Source organism: Myzus persicae, unplaced genomic scaffold (assembly GCF_001856785.1).
Source record: "Myzus persicae strain clone G006 unplaced genomic scaffold, MPER_G0061.0, whole genome shotgun sequence".
NCBI classification, from domain to species: Eukaryota; Metazoa; Arthropoda; class Insecta; order Hemiptera; family Aphididae; genus Myzus; species Myzus persicae.
In genome coordinates, this window is record NW_019104262.1 from 32,249 (window position 1) to 53,043 (window position 20,795).

At 27.2% G+C, this 20,795-nt stretch overlaps 2 protein-coding genes, 1 long non-coding RNA gene and 1 pseudogene across 6 annotated transcripts; all 4 read left to right on the top strand.

Moving 5' to 3' along the window:
- The first annotated feature begins 1,562 nt into the window (after positions 1-1,562).
- On the top strand, positions 1,563-5,123 carry LOC111040590. Its single transcript, XM_022324524.1, has 2 exons — positions 1,563-1,638; positions 3,902-5,123. The coding sequence occupies exons 1-2, from the start codon at positions 1,568-1,570 to the stop codon at positions 4,896-4,898; spliced, it is 1,068 nt and encodes a 355-aa protein (XP_022180216.1). The 5' UTR covers positions 1,563-1,567; the 3' UTR covers positions 4,899-5,123.
- Positions 5,124-10,029: 4,906 nt separating this feature from the next.
- LOC111040593 lies at positions 10,030-12,296 on the top strand. 4 transcript variants are annotated; one of them, XR_002605225.1, is made up of 6 exons: positions 10,030-10,229; positions 10,351-10,399; positions 11,008-11,157; positions 11,480-11,518; positions 11,806-11,933; positions 12,004-12,165. It is a non-coding gene; the product is annotated as an uncharacterized LOC111040593 (long non-coding RNA). The 4 variants fall into 4 exon arrangements; XR_002605223.1 differs by adding an exon at positions 12,196-12,296 and having other exon boundaries at positions 10,031-10,399; positions 12,004-12,069; XR_002605224.1 differs by having other exon boundaries at positions 10,030-10,399; positions 11,486-11,518.
- Positions 12,297-12,312: 16 nt separating this feature from the next.
- On the top strand, positions 12,313-14,423 carry LOC111040592. The gene is made up of 7 exons (XM_022324525.1): positions 12,313-12,420; positions 12,513-12,682; positions 12,749-12,845; positions 12,941-13,042; positions 13,153-13,353; positions 14,089-14,175; positions 14,244-14,423. The coding sequence occupies exons 2-7, from the start codon at positions 12,657-12,659 to the stop codon at positions 14,319-14,321; spliced, it is 591 nt and encodes a 196-aa protein (XP_022180217.1). The 5' UTR covers positions 12,313-12,420; positions 12,513-12,656; the 3' UTR covers positions 14,322-14,423.
- Positions 14,424-17,639: 3,216 nt separating this feature from the next.
- LOC111040587 lies at positions 17,640-20,579 on the top strand (annotated as a pseudogene).
- Positions 20,580-20,795: the final 216 nt, after the last annotated feature.

A 20,795-nucleotide genomic window follows, 5' to 3' on the forward strand; every position in this document is an offset into this window, starting at 1 on the left:
TATAGGTCATAAAAGCATTTTTTTTAGGATATTTTTCGGGTTTTTTTAGGGCATTAAAATCCCAGCCCTACTTATATTCATATTAGTATTTTTATTAAACTTGGTATTTTTATGCAATTACATTTTTTTTATTCAATTTGACTCATCAATTATTGTGCTGTGTATAACCGTTTCATTAGCATCTCGAAAATAAGCATTTCCAGGTACACTAGAGTTGTATAAATTTAAAATGTTGAAATAGTATACAAAAAAAATTGCTAAAAACCTATTATTAGTCATGGGTGAGGTCGGTTCCTGGCCCTATCCGCAGAAATTTGTTTCTCACAGCAGGGATTTGTTCATAGGAATTGCGAATCATATCCAAGAATTCATAGGAATGACGTACTGGGCCCGTACGTACCTATTGTATCATTAGTGCTCTGAAGTTGTAGGAGTGGCATATTATTCTGTATGCTTTGATTTATAGTAGACGAAGTTAGAAATTCGAGCTGTATAATGATGAGTTTAATAATGAAAAATGTAGAATGCATATTTAGGGTTATCAATTTAGGGAATGAGTGCATATTTCTTGATTTTCATACGCATATTATTTAATACTTTCTAAACATCTTTATGTTTTTTTGTTCTTAAATAGCAGTGTATTTTAATAATGATATTGATTTCATAAATAAATATTATTTAATGTAGTTATTTACTATCGACTAATAATTCAACAACAATGGTGTAATTCGCATTTAATTTCTATCACACTAACATTCTGATGTATTTACAATTTTTTCGAATTTTGCAATGTTTTTTCGGTTCAAAAAATTTCAAAATATCAACTAATTAGACATTACCAAGATTTCGTATACATCAAACGATAAATGGTAAAATAATATTCATATCAATCAGATGTTTCGTGTGTTCAAGATTAACAATTTTTTTTTTTATAAATCTATCTAAGAAGCTAACTTTAACTTTACGATAACTTTTGTCAGACAAATGTTTCTTTTTTTTTGAAGCCTATTATTAGGCCTATTATTATTGGTTATTATTAGGGGTTGAATGCAAGTTTTGAACATATACTGTATGGCGTATGCTAAGTAAGTACAAAATGTGTTTCATGAAACTGAAAGTGTGATTAAAAATACAAATTTTTTTAGACATTTATTTTAACATATCACAGTTTTTAGAAGAATTAGAAATAAATATTGTTGTACCTGACTTTTTTAAACTAATTAATTAAAACTATTCTCAGTCATAAATTGTTAGAAATAAAAAACACTACAGCCTATAGGTAGAGAATGACTAAAAAAATGTCACCAAAGGTATATAGCCCATATGTATTATAGCTTAGTATCTTAGTATTAATGGTTCATTATAGGCAACCTAAGATGCCTCCTATCTATGCACAATACAACTTTAAACTCCACCAATACCTTCATCACAAGAATTCATTGTTTTTAAAAAATTAATTTTAAAATTTATATTTGAATGTGAACATTGTATTTCTTATCTCATTCTGATAAATATTTTTTTTTTCAGGGCGAAAAAGCTAAAGTATAACAAAAAGATGATTGATCAGATGTTTAAAAAAGCTGTGTATGAAAAAGCTGTAGTAGTTTTAAAATTAGAAGACTTCTCAAATTATAAATTGTAAGTTTACTTTTATATTTATTTTATATTTATGTATGAGTATCGTACTAGTCATATTACGAACACTGAATTTTGAAGTATTTACGAACCAAACAGAAGCCGAACCTTTTTGAAATTATCGTATTCATAGCGTCTTCAATATTATACACCCGGATCAGGGCCTGATTTAGGAATTTTGTGGCCTTAGGCAAAATAAAAAATGTGGCCCCTTGTCAACAGTAACTTATATAGCCCCCTCTACAAATGAGCTGTATGTAACAAAATGATAATTTATTACAATTTATATTAATTCACTTATAAATGTTCACAAACATAATTATGTTATACATTTTGTATCTCTACAGGCTACAGATTTCGTGTACCTATTATTTATTAATTAATATATAATATGTATATTTTTTTATTATTGATTTTGAAAACAAAATTTAACATTTTTTTTATAAATAATATTTATATTTATTAAAAAAAACAATACAATTTCATACTTAAAATAGAAATAATTTATAAGCTATTTTATAATATTACTTTTCTTGCTTTTTTAAAAACAAATTCATTTATGATGTCATCAAAGTTTAAAGAAGATGTAAAATCACTCTATTGATAGTAAACCTATCAAGTCTTTGTTGAAAAAAAAAAAAAAAAAATAAGATTCCTAAAAATAGAAGGCTCTCTATAACAGAGGCCATAGGCAGTTGCTTATCCTGCCTAATGGTAAATATGGCAATGACCCTGATGGAGTCACTTATAATGAGGTGGCTCCTGCCTTAATCTAAACTCTTAAGCTGATTCGTATGGTTTCAAATGCTTTAGTCGTCCGATGTCTTTGGTATTATCTAATAATTGGATCATCAAAGGATTTACGTGGTAATCTAGTATCGTCTCATGTTTGAGAGCAAACCTTTGAATTTCTTCGTAGGCATCATCACATCACCCTTAATATCATATCATATCGCCCATTCTCACCCTTTGGCGGTAATAAATCTCGACCCCCAAAAATGTGTGTAAAGCTTTATAATATCCTCCAGCAATGGATCTACTACAGAGTGTCTGAAATAATTCAATAAACTTTTTGTTATCTACTTTATGTCTTGTTGGAAAATATATAGCAGAGATAGTTAGATCGTTATTGCCGTCATTAATATGGACACTAGTTTCTTGTTATGTTCTTGAGGATGTTCATCAAGATCCTTATGTTTAATTAATTATTTTATTATTACTGCAGTTCTAACATGAGCCATTGCATGAATGTTCTGTTGTATATATTCGATCTCAATGTAATTTTAAAGTGGTCCACGTTGTGAAGCGGGTTTCTGAAATTAAAGGTATATCAATTTGTTGGTTCTTAATATATATAATCTTCAAGTTCTTGTTTTCATTGTGCAATCTCATTAGCATTCCTGTTATGATTCGACGCATTCTACCAATTTCTTCTTCTTTTGTGCTATGGTTTTCAGCTGGCTATTTTCAAGCCTGTCCGATCTTTCATATAATTTTTTTTTTGTGGATGGGTTTGAGCCAGTAGACCATTTTGATTTTAGTTCGAAGCTCTAGCTAAAGGTACAAAAGAAACTTCTTGAGTGACTGTTTTCCAAAGATTTTTTTGTATTCTTATCACAGCTATAGTTTTTTTGGGCGAGCTTTTTCTATTGCGTTTTTATAACTGATACATCCTTTCCAGTTTGCGGTATATCCTTCACCACAGTTTGCGCATTTTGACTTTGATTTATTTTACTTAGGGCAATTTAGTGAAATGTGTTCTTCACTACATATCACAGGATTTTGTGTTTTGAGACAGAAGTTTTGAGTGTGACCAAATATTTGGCAATTGTTGCATTGTTGCACTCCTTTTTTTCAATAGGAAAAATTGTTCCCTGTTGTAACCTATATGAAAGTCTTCTTTCATAATTTAAGAAGTAATATTTATATCATTATTATGATGGTTGCTTATCATCAAGACGGACGATATACATTTCGATTAAACCAAATCTTAAATAGTAAAACGGGTAGACCACAATACGCATTACAGCCTTTCGACTAATCTATTAAGTTTTTGTTTTGGGTCAATTTTCAAAAAATTAATAACATCAATGGGGAGTTCGATTTATATGTATTCAAAAATTTGAATAAATAATTTCATAGAACCCTTTTAGAATCTATGATTAAATACAAATAACTTATTTTTCAATACAAGTTTAGGTATTATGAATAATACTACTTTCATCTTAAAATACTTATTGAAGTTTATAATTTTAATTAATTTCAGGAGCTCAGCTAGAAAGAAGGAAAATAAATCTATAGTCTACCAGTCTGAAAAAAAAAAAAAGATATTGGCTTCAAATGAATTGACGTTGTTATTAACTAGAAATGGTGAATCTGATAATTATAAATCAAAATTCAAGTCGTCATTAAAACCTAACAGGGGAAATGCTTCTACCAGTTCATTTATAAATGTTGAAGATCAACACTCTAAATGTATGAATGTGTTTGAATTAAATGAACCATCATGTTTGGAAAGTGCCGAAGGAAAGGAAGTTGAACAACCTTTAATTGAAAAAAATTGTGAAAAAGTTAATTTAATACAAATTGAAAAACTACATAAAAATTATTTTAACAAATTCGTGCAAGATAATATTGTAATTATTGCAAATTTAATGAACAGTATTTCAGAGTCAAAAAAATATTACCAAGTACGAATAGATGAATCTCTTAAGCAAATATTTGCAGTTGAAAAACTCAGAGAAGAAATAAATGCCATCCAATTACATGAAAGACACAAAAATGTCTTAGAAAAAAAGTTGGAGAACATTTTTAAACACGTCATTTCAAGTTTTGATGCAGTGCACTTTGATTTGGCATTTCAAATGCTTTTTCTAAGTATATTAGTTGTATTTCAAACTTTGGATCAGTCCAAATTCAACGATGATACCATCTTTGAAAATTTGGTCCTATTATTAGATTATAGTTTAAAAAACAGTGAACATATTCATTCCAATATTTCTTCAATACTCCAATCAAATAAATTTCGATGTGACTGCATCAATTTAAAAAGCCTTATTGAAGATAGTCGGAATACTGACCCCGGAATTACCGATCGCATGCCATTGTATTTTGTAAAAACACCACAAAGCCTAAAATATTTTCAATTAGTTATTGATGCTGTCACTACCAGTGATTCCAATGAAGATTTAGAATTATTAGTCAATAACGCCATTTTTCATTGTTATATAAAATCAGAGTTAAAAGATCCTGTAGATTTATGAACTGTACAACATTCAAAAGCCAAAGTATCATTGACAGAATTACAGAAGCTATTCAAAGGTTAGGCCTATAAATTCAGAAGAAACAATTCAACACTAGTTCCTAGACAATAATCCAGACGGAACTTACTCGTCAGTTTCTTTTTTTTTTATATGATTACCTTTATGGAACGTTTAGTTGCCATAAAATATTTAAATATATTTATTTTACTTTTTAGACCCCCAAAATAGATTTTGTATTTATACTGTTTTTGCTTTTATTTACTTAAAATATTCAAATTAGTGACGTCCAGGTGAATTTATTTAATTTGTATTATTTAGAATGTTTTTATAATTAATATATTACTTATTATTTATAAATTATTTTTTCCTTACTTATTTATTATTATTTTTTCAATATTATATTATATTTTTAGATTCTGAGATGAGCTATGAATTTATTGAGTTCACAATCATGTGTTTTTTATTTAGTTTTCTTTTTGTGTCTGTCATCTCAGTATGTGGCAGTAAAAGTCCTTCCAATTTTTTTCAACAGCAACTTTTCTGCGAGGAAAGTGAATCAAGTTGATGCGTTCTGGTCAAAATTTAAAATTCTAAATAGTTTTCAATAGCGGCAGGAAAAACAAACAAAATATTAATTAAAAACGGTAACTTTTACGGAAACTGGTTTTCGATAAAAATTGATATTAATTTTTGATATAATTTGTATCTGTTTTTGTTCAAAATTGTCTTCAATAGTGTTAGCTGGTCCATATTGAATAGTGGTATATGATATACCATATATCAATCTTAGATTGATTAAATGAGTTCTCTATCACTTGGAGACATCTAACAATAACTTCAGTTCTTGATTTTTAATTACATCTACTAATAATGCTCAACTCTTTTTGATTAAATGTTACCCGACTGTATACTAAGAATAAAAATAAATGCCTATTATGTAACAATATTATCACAAGTGAATATGTGATTAAATTTGTTCTTACCATTAATAATTTTGTGGCTAAGCTGTTGCATCATATTCACCATAATATCATGTAATTATAATTTTGTGTATTATTGTTATATTTAGTGCTATTATGGCCCGACATGTTCATGTTACTAACATACAATGGATTGTTAGTTTTTTAGATTTGTTACTCTGGTTATTTGATGGAGAGGCAAAAAATTGTTTTTTTTTTCATTATTTTCTGTCACAGATGGTGTTACAAAAGTGATATTTTCTCTTTGACTCAGCATATGATTCTAATAAAAAATTTACATGCATTTAGTGAATTTTGAAAAGTTTTTGAGGAGCAGTTATTCTGGTAGTATGTATACTTCCAGGACAATGACAAATACATTTTTTCAATACATGATCTACCCTGAACTACACGAGTACTCCTTCAAAAATTAAATTATAACCAATTGTTTTTGATTTAAATTATCAACCATAACTATAAAATTAGCTGATAAATAGGAATCGAAGTGTTTAAAACAACAATAAAGCATTTTGTTACCTAGTAATATTAATAAATAATTAATGTCTTGTATTAAGTTTTAGTAACTAACCTTGGACATCCAAAACGATCCTAAAATCTTTTTTCTGCTATTTTTCTACTATGGTATATTTTTCTGCTTTTTATTTATATTATAAAATTGCAAATACCGTTCATAATTTTGGCCAGCAACAGGAAAGCTTTTGCTTATTGGTGTCAGAAAGGTTATACGAATAGCGATTGATTGCCTCATATTGTCCGAGGCAACAATAAATTACATTGTAGTCTCCCTAGTGGAAATAACTAGCCTTCAATTTGATGATATTAATATGAAATAATTCTATACTAGATGATATGTTATTTTACTCGAACATATCAACTGATGTAGAATAGCAATTCAAATTGTAAATAGGACAGATATTTTCAAATTAAGAGCAAACTAAAACAATTTAGCATTCAGATTAATAATATTTTTAATGACGTATACAATGTTTGATGACATAATAGCACAGGTCTTTTTTAGTTAGGTTTTGGTTTTAGTTTTTGAATTCATATGGTAGCAGATGTTGACATAATTAATGTAGAATATTGGATGACAGATTCAAGTGGTATATTTTCAGGCAAAAGGCCTTCATAATGATAGACATCTAAGTATGGGTGCAAACATACCTCAGACATCAAAATATTACTACATTTTGGTTCTTCTATTATATGGTTGTACAGTTGAATCAAGGGAGAAGAACCAGGTCTGTAGTATTTTTTTTATATGTTGTAAATAGTTTTCATAGGGGAATGATGAACAATTACCAACTACACCATTTTTATTAGCATCATTTGGCAAATGAATAAATGCATGCACATAATATAGTACATTTCATTTACTCATTTTGACTGTAAACTGTTCTTGTACAACTTAAAATTCTCATTACAATATTAAACATTATAAAGGTGTTATAAGCTGGCAAACTCATTATATGTGTAAATAAAAATGGTCCTGAATATAACATAATTTTCATCATTATGAAGTTTTAAATGTATGATATTTTTTTTATTGTAATCAATTTTTAGCACATGATTTGATTGACCAAATTTATTCAAGTCGATTTGACTCATAATACTTGGCTCTAAGTTTAAAATTGAATGAATGACACAATGACGCCCATTATTCAATTTAAAAAAAGAAATGTTTAATTTAACTGTATAATTATTTCATTTTATTTTTTTTCATTAAATGTTATAATTATTATTTATATGATTATTATTTATTATTATTATCATTATAATTAATAGCAGTAGTAGTAATAATGAATATTGTTACAATTTTCATTAACGTACTACAATAAACACAAACAATAAAATGTATATAAAAATTAAATAACATACCATGGAACTTATACACAACAGATGGAACTATATGGTCCATAATAAAAAAGAAACACCTTCAGTAGTCAAGCACAAATGAGACACTAATTGAGAACATTATACAATAAAATATAAAAGAAAAAAAAAAGAAACAAACAAAAATATCAGCGCTTAAAATAGAAGATTCCAAACAATACAAAATCCAGGACAGAAATTTTTTAAGTGTCTACATTTTTGCTACCATGTCTTATGTACACTAAATACAGTAGAAATTGTATGAAATTATTTTTTCGAAATTTTAATAAAACTCATTATCTAAATATGCTGCCATATTTTTTGTTGGCTGTTGTATTGATGTATAAATTGAAATAAATAGCAACAAGAAAAGTTAGTATTTAAAAACTAGGTTAAGAAAACAATTCCAAAATATCCACACAGTACAAAATAAGCAATGCAACAACACAAAAATTAACATTCAACCAACTAAGCTAAGATAACACAACTCAGCAATAAAACAACCATTTGTATAATTGTATGTATAGTCAGTAAGCATAATGTAACTGGGTTAAATATAATATAAATTTTATCGATAGGACTACTAACAAAAATTAATATATAAAGTACACAAAAATACCTAGAATATCGTAGTAATCGGAAATATACGACAATAGTTAAGCTATAAAATAGTTTTAATAATTTTAAACTTGGATTTATAAAATTAAACAATTTAAAAAAAATCCAGAGTGATTTACTTGTCTCCATCTGCTCAAAAGTTGGCCAATCTTGACAGCAGGCATTACACTTACATTCAAACCAATACCTATCACAACAAATCCAGTGTACTTCAATTAATTGCCAACGATATTTTGTTGTGTTTACTTCATATAATAATTTATTGGCTGTGCCTGATAGTCAAAGTATCCGAACGCCAACTCTTAAGATTTTTAGTGTTTGTCTACAACTACTGAACAGTATAATAATTCGATTTTATTCTATTTTCTACAAATATTTTTAATAATTTTACAAAAATAAAATGGTGGTCAGACATAATGTATATATTATGGCTACTCATGACCGTAAAACGAGATTTTAGTAGCTAACTATCAGTAGCTCTCAAAGATATTTCATTAGTGTAGTCATCATTCAATTAACTTGTAAAAATAAGTTTTTAATTCTATACAAAATGTCAACGGTAAACAAATTGATGATGACCTTTTGTAAAATATATTTTTCATCTGAGTACATCATGTGTTCAAACGTTATTCAAAAAAATATACATTGAAACAATACAAGAAAACCCACAATACATATCAAAAATAAACAAGTTTAACCTTACTCGTTAATACGCTATACATGACACGTCCCAGGCACAGGTACCTAGTAGACACACATCAAACCGGCACAACCAAACATTTTATCACGCACTCACAGCCATCGTATCTGTGCTATTGTCACGATCGGTGCCGCTTGGACTGTTAGAGTGGAGACAACGCTCCAAAAAAGATGAATTTGGGTCAGGTAGAAATAAATAAATTTACCTCATCGGAGACGAGTGCCGACACCTTTGGGACTCGTATCTACCAATTACGACTTTTCGAGTGAATGGGACAACCTCCAGTACCGTATATGCGCAGCATTTTTTGTTTCCTCCGAAATTCGAAGAGATAATATTATGTACGACTTGTACTAGTACTCAGTGTGTGTTATAAAGGTGTTTGTTAGATAGGTACCACGGTTTAAGATAAATCTTAAACCGTGATGGGTACCTATATCACTTTGTAATCAAATTTATTATCTCGATTGTCGCGACCCGCGATAACATAGCGTCTGGCAATCTTGATGATAATGATATTGTGTTCGTCTTAAAGTCGCTCGAAGCTCGAACCTCGAACGCTGTTCTACCGCCCACCTATGTCGTTATTCTGTATGGTATAATAAAAGCAATAATAATTTTAAATTAAAATGACAGTTCACTTTAATTATCGAACAGTGTTCTTAAACTTCAATTAATTTTTTTAATGCCCACTCCTTCAAAATTGTCTTTATATAATATTGTACATTACTGTACATTATAATAAATACACATACACACGTACTGTGTACATGGCTACAAATATAAAATATTTGTGATCTCTCCTACCATTCTATACTTTTATATAGTTATTATTCTTATTAATATAATTTAATATAAAAGTTAGTTGAATTTAAGCAGCTAACAAGCCGCCCTTAAATAATGAGTTATAATATTTATACTTGTTGTTGACCAAGTAACTGTTGTATAAAGTGAACGAATACATTTTTTTGGGGAAAGCTGTTATTATCAACTATCAAGACGTTATTGTATTATAGTTATTGCTATCATCTTTATTGGTTTTTTACACGATACTGTCAAATCTTCTTTTGTATTTTGTTATTTGTACTTATCGATCATTGGTAAATAATATTGTAAGACTCAACTTCGCCGGTATTCAGTTGTTATATTATTCTATAATGCGTAGGTATTCATTGTTTTGTTATTTAGCGATGTTAATGATAGTACGAACGTGAAACGACCATATTATGGCCAAATTCTAATTACCTACGTATTTTAGTTTTGTAAATTGTTGTGATTATAGACTGTCGTCTAGTCGTCCGTCGATTAAACCATTTGCATAAGAAATAAAAGTACGTATATTCTATTTGTTCCTTCTGTTGATACAACAGGCCAATACATGTTGTTATTGTCTAGGTAATATGGTAATGGTACGTAAAAACTGTTGTTGCTCATTCAATATAGCACTAATTGTTATAAATTATCTAATTATATTTTAGGCTAATGGTCTCATAGATTCCTGAATCCAAACATACCGAACAAATAGGTACATTACCATTTTTAATACAAATTGACTTACAAATAATAGACTATAAAATAGTATACTAAAAAAAATTAATTACTCAGTTTATTTCTCTGAAAACAATTCTAGTTCAAGTACTAACTGACTAAAAGTGAATGGTGTGCCAACCTTATACTTATCGGTAAAAAAATAAAATTATAATATAATTTGTAATACTCAAAAGTGTATTTGTAAATTTATTAATATACACCCTTTAATTATTTTACCATTTGAAATATTTTTGACCTGTATATGTAGTAATAAGGTGCACTGTTTGGTGAAAGAGTGATTAAATACCTAGGCATAATTTTATTTTTGATAAATAGAATTAAATAATATTCAATACTTTGTACTTACCCACTTTATTTATTTTGCATTATTTTCGTTCAATCATTTCAGCAAATACCATGTATATGAAACCAATTGATTTCAATTCAGATGGATACTGGATAATGAGTGAGACACCTTCTACATAAGTTGGTTTATGCTTATCTGTCATTTATCTTCTAGCTTTCACTGATGAGTTAAACTAACTGAAAATTTAATTAGGTACTTCTGATTATTTACATTATCAACACGATAAAACAATTTAATTAAATATAATATACTAAACTGTTTAGTTTTAAAATTAAAATTAAATTGTTTTTATATCTTTTATTTTTTTATAATTATTAATTATTTAAATTTATTAAATTAATTATACAATGGAGCACTTGATTGATCATGATTATTTCATCTTACCAAGTAAGAATTTATAAAGTTATTTAATATATAAAGAATTTATAAGTATTAATATCACATTATTCTCTCTTTATGATTTGTAGTTGTAATGATTTTCTTTTTTTAATGGAAAATGCATTAATTTTTTCAGTTCAAGATGTAGCTGAAGTAGTGAATGTTGTTGCTGACGGTATGCCTTTTACATTGATCTATTTATTAGAATATATACATCCAAACAAATCATATTAATAGTTTATATCTTGGGAAATATACAATTAATCAATAATAAATAATATTTAAAATAATCTAATAAAATAACAAATATACAATACAAAACATTAGCCACTATAAAAAAATTATTATAAAACTATTATAAAAAAATAAATACTTTGTCATAAACCAGTTGTGAATTAATTAAAATAAGAATTCCGTGCTTAATTTTCTAAGATTAATATTTAAGTCATTATTCTCTTATAGACATTATAATTCAGTTTTGGCTAATTGGAGATCGACCAAAAACTTCCGGGTGTACATCAAAATGAAGAGGTTATCGAGGATAATTTAGGGTTTCTTTACTTTAGAAGTAAATTGACAGAAAAAAAAGTGTAAGTTATTTCTGGTTTGTTCTTTAATTATATTATTTTATTTTATTTTATTTTATGTATACAAAATTAGCAAAAGCCCGCAAATAAGAAACAACACAATTTGTAAAACATAACAGTGCATTATATAATGAAAATAGTGAGTATAATATAAAAGATATAGTGTCCATATAAGTAAGTACAATTTGGCAATTATTATTCTACTAATATTTGTTCAATTTTATTATTTTTTCTTAATATATAATTTAATTACTTTATATATTAGATATTTAAAATGTAAAGAAACTTCAACGAATGGATACCCAGCAACTGCTATTATTTCTTCGATTATTGAGGACAATGGTTTTTCACTCAGAAGATTGCATAATCATCGAGTTCGAACATCAGACACTAAAGTGAGGGAACTTAGAAATGTACTTGGTAACAAATGTGTACAACACTCTGCCCACTCATATATAGCTCGCACTTTATATGTTGAAAGTATTGTTAGGTAATTATACTAATTATATTACTATTTAATGTAAATATTTTAGTAAGAAATAAATCTTACTACCCTGGTTTTATATTTTATTATTGTACTAGTCACCCAGAAGGTGCTACTAATTATACTTTTCTACAAACTGCTGAGAGGATGAAAAAATTCGGAAATCTGTTTTTCCACCTACACCTAAGAACTTGAACCACTTGAATGATTTGTTACTATTAGAAAATAATAGACATTTCACTATGACATTTCAAACACCAGAAAGTTTGTACGTTTTTTAGTCATCATGCACATTATTTCTATCAGATTATTAATTTAATAATCTTTTTTTAAGATTCTATCAAGGACCGCTGATGGTTGATGGCACAATTGTGGCTGTATTGTTTTGCAATATTAAATATATTGAAAACATAAAAAATGAATTAAAAAATGTAAGTTGATACATTGAGAATGGTTTCAATGTATTTATATGACGTATTCAGTGTAATTAACTTTCTTGTTTGTTTGTTTTTTTTTTTTTTTTAAGGTAAGAATAGCCGGCTGTGACGGTACTTTTAAAACGGTTCCAAAAACTATTGATGGGGATTGTTATCAACTTTTTACTTTTCATATGATATATAAAAATATTGTAAGTACTAACAAGTAATATACTAATATCACCATTAAAACTCCCTGTATAGTGTATACTGTAAATAGTTTATTTAGTTGACTAATTTAATATTTCCTATTTGTTGACAGAGTTTCCCGATGGTATATGCTTTACTAACTGGTAAAACAGAAGTTATTTACAAGGAGCTGTTTCAATATGTCCGTCATGCTTTACCCTTGCAATATGATAAATTGACAATAATTGCGGATTATGAGATATACCAGATAAATAGTATTGCATTAGTATTTCCGGAAAGTACCCATCAAGGTTGCTATTTTCATTATTGCCAGGTAAATTTATTCTTACACCAACTGAATATGATGAAATATTCAAACAGTATATCATCTAAGAAAACAATATAATAAATATATTATATATCAATTAAAATATAGGTGAATTATAATTTTTTGAAAATACAAATATAGGTACATACTAGGATCAAATCGAAATATATTATCTTCATGTTGGTTGGCTGTACATTGATATTGTTCATTGATTTTAGATTAAAAAACTGTATCATTAACAACTTCTTTATACCAAATAATTTTACCAGGTCTGGGATCTCTTTCAGGCTGTAGATAAACTACTATTTAGTTTTTATGTTTAGTATTATTTAGTATTTATGTTTAAAAAATTGTAAGTAGTAACTTAACATAGCCTATGTACTTACTATTAAATTAGTTGGCATATTATAGTTCATATTATGATCAGCATACAATGATAGTAAATTAACATCTCTTATTTTTGGCAGAATTGATATAACTTAATACATCTGCTGGAATGCTTGGCACTATTGAGGTAATACAAGCAGGTACCTTTATAGTTTAAAATCTGTGCAAGATATAATTTATATAAATAAATAGGTAATAATTCAAAAATCTATATCAATATAAAAACATTCTAAAATGTAGAATTAAACTGAAAAACTTAGTTGTTGATTATTGTGAACTTGTAACATGAAAATATCAACACATTGTATAGGATTAAAATTAAAATTATTTTTTATTTTTGTGTTTTATGAATAGTCCATTTTAAGACATATGAGGAATAAACAAATACAAATTTATAACCTAGTAAAGGTGAATCCTATTGCAGCTCAAATTTTTAGGATGGTAATTTAACTTTTAAAATAGTACTTATTAATGAGATTCAAACATTTTTGTATTGATAATTTTAACAGATACTTGCTTTACCTTATCCAGGTAAAGTATTCCAGGCAGTATTCCAAGTATGTTGGATGGATTCAATGCTATTATAATATACACGGTTCAACATCAAGAAGTACCGAATACCATAGTTTTTTGTATGACTATGTTTTTGGATTCTGGTTTGTTAGAATGCGTCCTGAAAAATGTACAGTGTATAATAGAGATATACGTACAAACAATTTTTTGGAGAGCTTCCATGCTGCTCTTCTAAAACTAATCAAACCTCATCCCAAAATATGGGAGTTCATTGGCATAGTTTTATGTGTCGTGAAACTGTGTTTGTGTTTATCTGTTAAATAATTTTATGTTATAGGTTTGGAAAAATAACAGTTTTTGAGTAAATGTGGCATTACTTTGGGATCTAATGTTATTTAAAACTGCCTGTGAATTTTAGAAAATTGGTTATCATTATATCTACCTATAAATGTACGTCAATATTTAGTCATAAAATATACATGAACTTAATGGTTATTTTTTTATGTAGAGATCAGATAAGGTTTTTAGAAAACCAGCACGTTACCGAATTCCATCAAGTATCAAATAATATGAAGTTATATATTTTAAAATGCTTATACCTCGCTTGTAATATGTAAAAAAATCTTCTAAATTTGGTAATAAGTACACTAGCACTAGCTATTGAAATAAAATACCTTTTTAGATTCGTTCTGGTGTTCCTTCTAAAGCTAGAGAATTGAATACTCTAGCAATTGAAAATTTCAACCAATAACAATGAACATGACAAAGTTCAAACATTTTTACGCAGAACAGGCCATAGAATTGATGGATATATTACTCAACAAATTGGCCCATATCCTAGTAAATAAACAATATTTAAATGATGAATGACAGTAGGTTTATTCATTAATGATCAGCAATTACAATTTTTAGGTGAACAAGAACTGCTACTAGAAGAAGCTACTGAAATTAATATTTTTTATCAAAACAATTATTATCTTTTTATATAAATTTATCATTATTTTAAGTCAAATTATTCATTATTATTTATGACTATCATTTTTAAATATGACTTGTGCTAATTTAATCTAGCATTACTGTGACTGTAATTAATAACTAACCAATTGACAGTGTTGTAAAGTATTTAACTACAAAACCAAATTAACATAATCTACATACTTATATGTTGGTACAAAAATGTACAATATATACCATAATTTATACTAATAGATACCATTTAATACATTTTAGGATTATTGCATAGCTTATTATTAAAGACTGGATTTATATGTTTTTGCATGTCCTTACTGGGTCTATGCAGTCTTATGAGAGTAAAAAATGTGGACAATTCGATTGATTATTTTTGCATATTTTAAAAATTTTTAAGAGAATATAATGAGAATATTTGAAAGTTTTTTTAGAGATTATTAGCATCATATTTTAGGTATTTTAAGAGAATATAAATCCAGTCTTTACTTATTATGTTAATTAGGTGATGATTTTAGTTATTATTGGTAATTTTAGTATTATAGCCAATTAGCCATATTTTCAATATTGTATTATTGTTATAGTTTTAATAAATTATTTATATATATTTTTCCAACTCACCCTTTAGTGTTGTTTGAGTTTTGAAATTTCTATTTGTTATCTTTATCTTGTATTCTCCAATTCCCGCTTAAGTTTGCTTTCAATTTTTACTCTTGTCTCTTTGTATTTCTAATTTTCCTTGTTGAATTCAAACTTCAAAGTGCAAATACTTAGCTGTAGTTATCAATAAGCCATATAAATACAATGTAACTCAAATTACCAGTCATAAAAAAGTATGATAATGCTAAGTAAATTATAAATACTTACTAAATCATGGCAAAATAAATTTATTTTGTCATGTACTAAATGATTACCAATTACAATTATTAACATATGAAAATGTAACGTTACAATTCTACGGATGATTCATTGATGCTATAAATGGATTTAGATTTATGATATAAATAGATACAAAATAGATTTTTCATGACAAATGTCGATTACAAAAATAATAGTAGTGAGTACAGTGTACAGTGAGTTATGAATAGAATGGTTGAATTGAAACGGAGAATATTTCAGTTGTACCCATTACCCAGTATGGTTGTAGCCCGCAGAGTTGTTTATAATTAATCATTATCATAAATGTTTAAAAATAAACGATCACTGATCACTGCTGACAATAACAATACTAGTAATAGTAAATTACTCGGAAATAAACGTAATATCAGTTTAAAAATATTTATTCATATTCGGGCATAGACATAATATTATAATGTCTATATTGTATTCGGCATTTGATAATCGGTAATTATATCCAAATACGGAGAATTGGATCCCCCACCGTGCTTTCAATATTTTATCCACAAGATATCTTTTAACTTCAAAGACAGTGATTTTATAATGATTTTAAACTTTCTAAAAAATTCTTAGTAAAATTCGAATAAACGTCTAAATGGTTAGACTTTTTCTTTTGTATACTTTCCTATTATATTATCAAATAGTAAACTTGAAAAAAAATTGGGGTGGAAATGTACGCATCAAAAATGTATCAGGAAGGGGGGGGGAATGTCCTACTAGTGAACAGCCATACTAAAAATATTACCGCTAAGTCCACAACTTGATTTTCTATAACGATATTAGTGATCTTCCTTATTTTTTCATGCAACTTGCATGATGCAAGACGCAAGTTGCATGAAAAAGACACCAACCTTATAATAGTAACACACTACAAAAAATTGTGCTGAATTTTTAATATTTTGCTTATAGTAGTAGCCTTTTATTACATTTTCAAGTTTTTTTACTCAACAAATAAAATTTTATTGACATTCATAAAAAAATAAACTAAAAAAATTTCAGAACAGTTCAAAACAAATCAGAATATTTTGAAAATTGTATCGTGTATAGAAATTAGAAACTGCTAATATAAACAACCAGTGAAAATAATATATTATATATACGGTCGTTTGTATTAGAGTTACACCAAAAACCAAAATCGATTTTGCGTAAAATTTCCATTTATCCTTAATTTTTATGTTTTCCTGAATGTACCAACTGGATCCACTTTCCTATCCAACAAGATACTGAAGATTAAAATTGAGGCATCATTTCGAGTATTTAACGCGTACATAGACAAAAAAAAATAAAAAATAAAAAACACACATTATTGTTAAATCAATACATTTATCGCTCCGCTCACAATGTAAAATGTATTATGACAACTAGCATTTACAGAAAAATATATTCTTTAAAATTGTATAAATATTTTTTTAAAAAAACGCGGAATATATGACTACATATTTTATATGTATTATACAAGGTTTACAAGCATTAAGCATTAAATTATGGCACAAGCGCGTTATTTTTTTTTTACGTTGGTCACACTTTAAATGTCAAAATTGTTGTATCTCTATCCTTATCAATTTTCTGACAACTACCCCATACCCGTTGGTTTCATATTGAGTATCAATGTAAATAGTTGGTTTAAATTTTAATTTAATTTTCTTTTAAAGTGATTATAAGAACAGTAATAATAATATTCTTTACTTACAGAAATACATTTAAATAGTATAATTATAATTATATTGTAATAAAATAATTTGACAGTATACCAATGTAGTAGATTAGTAAACAAGTCATGTACAAGGATTATATACAATTAATGTAATAATAATAACATTTTAATTTCAAGATCATTATTTTTATTTTAAAAGTAACTGATGAAACTTATGAAACTGATGTCAAACCTACAATAATAATATTATCTTCTATAATTTTTGTAAATAGTAATGAACTTGAAAATTGTAAAAAATCATTCTACATGACTAATCCATTAGAGTGAAAACAAATACCTATTGAGCTAACATCCTCTTAAATACTTAAACTATCGTATTGTATTATTTAAATGGCATGCAGAATGGAGACTTAAGAAAATTTTCAGTAGTGTATAACATATATTTTGATTTAACAGATGAAAGATAAAATATTGATTTACTTCAAGAACTAATTGGGTTCATCCTAAAATACATGAATTATTATTAGTATCAAATGAGTTATGCTACTATCATATTGATTATATCACAATGATATATTGAGAACTTTTTTACACTCTTATCTTATTTATAAATATCAGATATTAGTTAGTTTAGGTGAATTATTATAATTTATCATGATACTAGATTTTGTCAGTAACAAAATAAACGTGATCAGTGAAATCATTCTTAAATTTATTTGCAATTATTTTTCAAAGTTTTGTACATAATATAAGAACAAAAAAGTACTTATTTTAAATTTAAATTTTTTTTTAGAAGCTACAGGCATAAGAACAAGAGGATTACCTAATGGATTTACACTTGACAATAATAAATTGAGATAATCAACTGTAATTTTAGTATTATAATATGGTCATACATTTTTAAAATGTTTGGTGAATAAATTAAAAAATAGTAAAACAGTTACATCATGTTGCACTTCAATATGGCGTTCTGATTTTGGTATGACACCGCTAACCTTAGTGTGTTTGGAACCAACACACGGAAAACCATTCATATTTTTAAGACAATATTTTTGTTCTTCTTTACAGCCAAAATGAATAAATACATATCCTTTACTATTACCAGTACTGTCTAAGACCACTGAAAAGTTATAACTGTACATTAATTTACTATTGTAGTACACAAAGTGGTATTTAATAATTATTATAAATATTATTTTTAATGGCACTAAACGTATTATATTTTAGAATTGTTATGCTTTTCCTTTAGCTGCATGTATATATGGGTATCGGCAAGCAAATGTTTTACATAACTAATATAGTCATCTACATCTTAGCTACATTCACCCAGCCACACAGAAAAATATTTATTTCTCTTAGTAAGTTTTCTAGGATTTCCAGGGTGATTGAGCTTAAATATTATAAGCTGAAAATAATTATCTAAAATCAGTGTTAGCATGTGAGGTATAGGATAGAGCACAAAAAATGTATAAGATTTGTATTTTATATTTATATATTTTTATTTTTGTACTATGCTAGCTGAGTTGCCCCGGTGTGTGCAATTTTTACTTTCTCTTAACAAAATAAGTAAATCAATTCACATAATTGTGTTTAAAAAAAGAAAAAAATGTATTTTAATCAAGGTGTGCTAAATAAGAGTAGTGGTGTACAGGATTATAACTGAAACGACAAATAAAATGAAATCTTAAGTAAAAGTCACTCATAGGCACATTTGGTACTAACTTGTTAAAAAAAAAGATGAATAAAATGTTTAAATTTACTGGTAGTCAATAGATAATAAAATAACTTTACCACTTTGGCTCAGGGACCAATGTGAATATTTAACATGAAAATAAAGTCTAAGTCTATTTAAGGGTGGGGTCCGGGTCTAGACCCTCCCCCCACTATTGATTGACAGAATTTAAAATTCTGAAGTTGTAAACCACTTATTGTACTGGGTAATATACGATTGCGAATGGAACGATTGCGAACGGACCTTTTCCGGTAACACGATTGCGAACGTTTTTACCTTCCTTAAATCATGCGGTGTTGTCAGATTTGGTACCAATAACAAATTTTTAAATAATAATTTAAAAAATAATCATATAGTAATATAAGGATTTTCTGCTATTACGCCGGGTGATAAGATAGATAGGTACGATGTAGAATATCTATAATATTATATCTTTATTAATTTGATGGAAAACCTGCTCAATTCGTATAGTCTGATAGTCGTGCAGTATTATTTGTAATTAAATATCTACAGATTAATGGAGATTCAAATTTGAGAAACGCATACAAAGATAACAACAATGAATTAGGTCAATGCTTAAAATTATTTTTTGGCTTACCGTTTTTACCCGGTGACGAAATTGAAGATGCATTTTTAGCATTAATAGCCGAATGCCCCAGCCTAGAAGAAGGTCATGTTTTTACAGACTATTTAGTATCAACATATATTGCACCTGATTCATTATTTCCCCCCATATCTTTGGGCACAAGAACCCTCAGTAAATCCAAGGTATGATTTAAAAAAATTTTAAATTAAATTCTTGTTCCTTCCTACTTTAATTTTACCAGTTAATATAAAATCTCTAAGTTTTTATAATTATTTTTTAGAACTACTAATGGCCCAGAGAGCTTTCACAGGACGTACAATGGTCAGTTTTATAGCCCCCATCCTCCAACACATGTAGTTATATCAGTTTTAAAAGAAACACAAGCTCAAACTTTGGCAATAATTAATTCTATTAAAAACAATGTACATAAGCCTATGGCCAAAAAAGATAAACTTTTAATTGAATCAACTTAACAAAATTATAATGATTATAAAGTACACAAAGATCTAATTTTATATTTAAGAAAAACTGGGAATTCCTACCAGGGAAAAAATTTTTAAAAAAGTAAAAATGTAGAAAATTTTTTTTTAAAAACTATTATTTTGAGTGTATTATTATGTATAATATTATTTTTTCATTCAGAACTCAGATATTATCAGTATTATTAATATTTATACAACGAAAACAGTTTTAATTAATCAACATTTTAAACA